Source organism: Acanthisitta chloris, unplaced genomic scaffold (assembly GCF_000695815.1).
Source record: "Acanthisitta chloris isolate BGI_N310 unplaced genomic scaffold, ASM69581v1 Scaffold36553, whole genome shotgun sequence".
In the NCBI taxonomy this organism is placed as follows: domain Eukaryota; kingdom Metazoa; phylum Chordata; class Aves; order Passeriformes; family Acanthisittidae; genus Acanthisitta; species Acanthisitta chloris.
This window is the reverse complement of record NW_008667167.1, coordinates 14,292-20,446: the sequence shown is the minus strand read 5'-3', so window position 1 is coordinate 20,446 and position 6,155 is coordinate 14,292. Positions and strand designations below refer to the sequence as shown.

At 38.2% G+C, this 6,155-nt stretch overlaps 1 protein-coding gene across 1 annotated transcript; it reads right to left on the bottom strand.

The window, feature by feature from the left end:
• Nucleotides 1-608: 608 nt before the first annotated feature.
• On the bottom strand, nt 609-5,863 carry DNAJB4 (DnaJ (Hsp40) homolog, subfamily B, member 4). Its single transcript, XM_009072404.1, has 3 exons — nt 5,490-5,863; nt 2,576-3,150; nt 609-999 (listed from the first exon to the last, which is right to left on the bottom strand). Exons 1-3 carry the CDS (start codon nt 5,698-5,700, stop codon nt 766-768), a joined length of 1,020 nt encoding a protein of 339 aa, XP_009070652.1. The 5' UTR covers nt 5,701-5,863; the 3' UTR covers nt 609-765.
• Nucleotides 5,864-6,155: the final 292 nt, after the last annotated feature.

Sequence of the window (6,155 nt, the reverse complement as noted above, 5' to 3'; positions counted from 1 at the left end):
TACCTCACCCATTCCATGTCATTTGTCACCAGCTTTCCTGCCCCATTCTACAGGAGGGCCACCATTTGCTGTTCATATACTTGCAGTATCACTTCATTATGTTCTGCCTGAAGGCTGAGGAACTGTCCCATAGCAAATGGCTACTCCTCAAGCCATATGCCCTTTGCTAGAGTTGCCATGCAATGCTGACACTTCCTAGGGCAATAAAGAAAATGCTTTCACTGCACTGAGGGGTGGTTCAGGAATCCAAGCTAATTTTCCCATCCTATGCTTTGTGCAGTGGAAGGCTACATACTAAAATGACCTCTTCTCCACATTTTGCTCTTTAAAATATTTACACATGTTTATTTCTACTACTATTTCCAATTTCTGTATAAATGTGTAATGTTATAGATAGGGTAAGGATATAAGAAATAAAGTACTTGGAGGCTCAAGTACTGTATCAGAAATATGCACTGACTTTGTAAAAAATTACTGCATTTTATATTAAGCAAAACAATTAATAAACTTTGCTGATTAGGAAGATGTAAAATAAAGTAAGTGGTTTTCCCTGTAAATTTTACTGCAGAATTCACCTGTATGACTTGTACTTAATCCTTTTCTTCTCATGCAGCATTACAGTATTTCCCCCCACCCATCCCACAAAATAAAAACAAAAACAAAGATTCCACTAGTTGTTACAGATTGCACTTTTAAAGCACAGACTTGCCAGTCTTCTGCATTTCCAGTGTCCTATTTAATCTGTTGACATACACAGTCTTTGTTTTATGAAACTGGAAGATTTCGCCTAAGTACTTCTTTTGATGCTGGAGAAATGTTATCTGGGAAAACTACTTCAAACTCTATAATTAAGTCTCCACGTTGGTCAGGATTTTTGGGAAATGGCAAACCATATCCTATAATTCTTCTTCTCATCCCAGGCTTTACCACTTCATTTACTGTCATAGGTATGGTTCTTCCTTCTATCGTTGGCACATTGATAGAGCTGCCACACAAAGCCTAAAGAAAGATTGGGACACAAGAAAAAGAAATTGGTGAGAACTTCATTTGAACCTACAAATGAGTTTGCATTTTTTAGAAATGATTAGGATTCTAAACAGTATTTTCACCATGCACTACTGAGATGTCAAAACTCAAGTACAGTGTTCCTCTTCTGAGAAGGGAAGGCTTCAACTTGTTACTGAATATCACTGAATTTACAAATCTTGCAGAATGGCCACTGGAGGGTAATTGAGCTTATATAGCCTTCAAAGACTTTATCAAATAACAAGGAAGTTGAGCAGAGTGAACTCCTCACTCATGCTTCTCTACAGATGTCAATCTTCTCAGTTTCCATAGATACTTATTCCATGTTTTGTTTGCTTACATTGCACAGGGTCTTATTCTATATACACTGTCAACCTGTATTATATCGAATTGGAGAACAACATTTAAGTGTCTATATGCAGAGGCGAATCAAATTTCACAGCTGTCTTAGGTGGGTATTTGAGATGCTCAAAGAAAAGCAAACTATTTTTCTGCACCAAAATGAAACCATTAAAGACCTCTTGCTTTTATCCAACAGTTAGTTTGCATTACTAGGATCTCTGATAATAACATTGAGTCCTCCAGCTTCACCTGATTCAGCACACAGTCTAACACTGATAATGTCCAATTTACATAACAAAGTAATGTGTCTAAATAGGCTTTTATCTATGAAGGAACTGTATTGCCCACAGTTACATTAAATATTGTCTTTTCTCCTTCCTACTACTTTAGCTGCTTCACCTGATTTCAGACTTATTTTTAAGTTCAGAATCTTTAAAGAAGGGAGCTTAATGTACACAAAGAGCTTATAATGCAAGCAAGAGTTTATTTCTCTACCTGATACTAATTAAGAAGAAAAAGCCACATTACACATACTCAACTACATTATCTTTCAAATTACTACTATGTTGAGGTTTCAGAGCCTTAAGAACTCTGAAGCTGTCTTCTGGTTTTTCCTTTAGAAAGCCAGTATGTTTTAACTTGGAATGGAATTTTAAAAAGCTATACCATTTTTGTTGTTATATATAGCTCCTCTTACACCTGTTCACAATTATTTATCTTCATGAAATCAATCTCTATGTAGTTTGAAATCACACTGAAATAGCTTATGACATAAAAAGGGACACAGAATTTGTTGGCAGTGAAAATACTTCAGATATTTCTACTTTGTCCTATAGAAGTAGCAACCATATCACAGCAGCAAGGAGCATATAGGATGTATAGGTCAATTTGTGTTTGTCATTTCAGCCTAATGTATCATTAGCTAGAAAGGTCCTGTATGAAGACTTATCAACCTTGACTCTTCAACTTCCGCCCTCATCCTCTGCCACCTCTACAGGAAACAGCTTGAAATAATACTCCATCTTTATCAAAACAGCTATTGCCTTCACTACAAATAACTGTGCTCTTCAACCACACACAGACAACAGCAAAACTCTATTTACAAAATACCAAATCTAAAACTTCACAGCTGCCATACAGCTTATGATATTGTATCAGATTGTAACAAGCTTCAAACATTTAGAGTTCTACCAAAAGAGAAACTTACCTCCCTCAAGCTGATCTTAACAGGATAGACAATATTTGATCCATCTCTCTTGAAATGAGAGTGAGGTTTATCTTTAATGATAAAAACAATATCAGCTGGAATTGTGTTGGGTGTTTCATCACCTTCTTTTGGAAAAGTGATTTTGGTGCCTTCTTTCCATCCCCTCTTGATCTCAATAGTAAGAATTTTGTCCTCTGTTCGGACACTTCTGCCATCTGGGTTAAGCCTTTTGCGTGAAATCCTCATTCTTTTTGTGCAGCCATGATAGATCTCTTCCAATGACACTTTCAGTTCATGGATTACAGGGGGATCTTGCTTACGACGTAACTGGCTGCCAACTGTATTCCTTTCCCTTGGAAAACCATTCATACTAAAAGTAGTGAAGGATCCAAACGGATCACCATCCACTTCCATGTCTTCAGTGTCTCTGCCACCAGGCATCCTCCTTCCAAAGAAGATCTCAAAAGGATTTGTGCCACCAAAGAAAGCTGCAAATGTAGCATGTGGGTCACCATGGAAGGAGTACCGGAAGGTGCCACCCTGTCCATCAGGTCCTCCTGCTCCTCCTTTCAGACCTGAATAAGCAAAGCAAAAATCAAATTGAGTATTAGTATAAGCTTTCCTACTGTAGAGTGTAATGATATCACACCTGATGAGTCAAAGATATTTGCAGTAGAGTGAAAGTTCTTGTTTTCAATGAGGACTCACCATGAGAGTATGCAGCACCACCTATTAATTTAACAGCTTGAACAGCAAAGTTTCCAAAGCTCTAGAATGACTTTTACTTGAGAAGAACAGGCATTCTGACACTGCCAATTTTATTTTGTATTACTGAAACCAGTTATATTAACAAATTAGCATCTGAGAGCAGAAGACCAGCCTGCTTGACTTGATCTCTTCTTGTTCTGCTAAGTCTGTTGGGAAATGCATCCCTCTACAAGATCACCTATTGGAAAATTATGCACTATTATATGTGACATTTTCCACAGTCTACACAGCTCAACTTTAACTCAGTGTTATAATTAGTTTTACCTCTGTTTTCTTGCAATTCATTCTGAGTAAAAAGCCAATAGTCAAGCAGATATATGCCTCCCTCATGTTCAATTTAGAATCTCTAACTTATCACTGCTTGTGTTCATGTGATATAAAATAGGTAAGAATCCTGGGAATTCTTCAATGCAGCTACAAATAAAAACATCTTGGATCTTCCTAAGATCCATCTGGGTACAAAAATCTTGTATAATCTGTCTGTTCAAAGAAATCAGAAGGTTCTCAATAGCTTTGTTCTTTCTGTTCTATCTTGCACAAGGAGAGATCTAAATCTCATCTCTTCCTGCTAAGATTTCCCTTACAATACAAGGAACTGGAGAGTCCCTTGTACTTCCTGTGCTCTCATTCCAAACCCAGCTAAAACCAGTTTTCCCAACAGATGGTCGCTAAGTATTTCCTGGTAATGGTGCTCTCCTGCACTGACCACTTCAGTGCACTTTATCAAACTTTTAAGATTAAAAGACTGACAGCCTTCTTAAGAGAGTTATTTCTAAAGTTACAATGTTTGGATTTTTTAGTTTACTTATTTTTTCAATCTTAGACCAACTCAGAACTACAGCTGCTATCCTACTTCCATAGCAAAAAACCCACGAAGGTTTACATTACATTAATGAATGAAGCAGGAATACTGGAAATTTCAAAGAGGAGTTTGTTGGGGTTTTTTTGCTCAGTGTGTTAGACCTTTTATGCATAAGCTTAATATCAGGTATTAACAGTAACCAAGTAAGCCATTAGAATGCTTTCCCCATCTCAATACCAGACCATATCAAAAGTACTTAGCAACACGTAACATCCTTCTGTCACAGTACTGTTAATGTCAACGTCAAACAAGCAGATCAGGGATTCCATCTGTGATAGCAGAAGGACACCTCCTGGAACAGCTAGCCAAAAGTTACAGAAGGTACACCAAGTTCCTGGATGCAGAAACACTGAAGCTTCCTCCTTCCTACAAACTCCACCCCACTGCCTTCCCTTACAGCTATTAATTACACTCTTAGATGGAACTGAAGAGCTTAGAGAGCAACTGAGGCACCAGGAGGTATTTCCAGAATCACCACGCTAAAAATTCATACTTTGGATCTCTCCCCAAAGCACTGCTATTTAAGTGTCCTCCTTTAAAAAAGCACGGCCCTGAGCAAACAGCAGCAAGTGAACCTACAGGTCACAACGGAAATAATTACTTCATATGGAATTCCTGATAACATACATTTAAGGAAAGGAATATTAATGACTTCCTGTGTTGCTCAATCATAAGACCGAAAGTCATGTTGGTCAAAAAATAAAAAAAAGTCATCCTCTCCAGATAACCATTTTAGGATAAATATGACATTTCTGAGGCCTCATTCTCTTGGCATGTTATCACTGTTTACAATTAAAGCTAAAAAATTGTACTGGTATTTCATGACATCAGCCAAATTCTTTCCTCTCCAGGCAAGAAGCCAAGGACAACTAGGGACTGGACACCTGGGCTTCTGCTCAGGACTGCCTTGCCTAGATCAAGCAGATTGCCCTCTAGCAAAAATTTAAGAAAAGAATACATCTCTTTTCAACTGTGTCTCAGAAAGCGCTGTGGCAAGGGAAGAAAGCAGTAAGAGATCCCAGAAACCTATTTATAGGTCTTGGAAACCTTTTCAGTTCGGTAACTTTTTCCCTGTCAAGTATTTGGGATTTATTAAAACAGCCATAAAATAAGAAATTAAAACTATATCATCATTAAAGCTCTGCAAATGTATTTGACATTAAAAAAGCTGCTGAGCCAAATACATTGCCTAAAAATCACCACATACCACATTTTCATCTATGTTTAGTTTGCTTCATGCAACATCATGAAAGCAACTGATCAGAGTATAACAAACATACATACCTTCCTCCCCAAACTGATCATAAATGTCTCTCTTCTTGGGATCACTCAGCACTTCGTAAGCTTCTGCAACCTCTTTGAATTTTTCTTCTGCGTGAGGAGACTTGTTCTTATCTGGATGCCATTTAAGCGCTTGCTTTCTGTAAGCCTTTTTGATATCTTCGTCAGAGGCGCCTTTTTCAATTCCCAGGATAGAATAATAATCTTTCCCCATCCTGAGTGTTGGGAGGAATTCAGATTTTCCTGGCTATAAAGAAAGCAGCGTCCAGTGTCTTAGCAAGGCGAAGATGCTAGAGAAGGAAAAATAGAAATCAAATTTGGAACTGAAACAAACAGAACTGTTACAAATCAACAACTCTCCGATACATTAAAGAAAGCTTAGACAGCTTCTCCGTATTTTATTCCTTCCCCTGTTGCTCATTTATAAATAATTACACACACTGGGTAGGACACAGCCCTCTTTAGGGTCCTCCCATCTACACTACGTGTCTCCGCTCTTTCTAGAACGACAAATAATAGAGGACGTCACTTCCCCGCCTGCCCCAGCCCGGCAGCCTGCACAGCTTTCACTCTCGCACACGCGCATGAGCACACAGAGAAAACACTCAACTTCTATTTTCTCCCTCCCCAAGCAACTACGGTTTAAAGGTTAAAGCAGCGTGATAAAGT

Bases quoted from the DNA above. Each gene is read 5' to 3' on its own strand.
- DNAJB4 (XM_009072404.1), bottom strand. From the start codon at position 5,700: ATGGGGAAAGATTATTATTCTATCCTGGGAATTGAAAAAGGCGCCTCT. The intron at 3,151-5,489 runs GTATGTATGTTT...TTGCTTATTCAG, and splicing joins TGATCAGTTTGGGGAGGAAG to GTCTGAAAGGAGGAGCAGGA. The intron at 1,000-2,575 runs GTAAGTTTCTCT...ATCTTTCTTTAG, and splicing joins TTAAGATCAGCTTGAGGGAG to GCTTTGTGTGGCAGCTCTAT.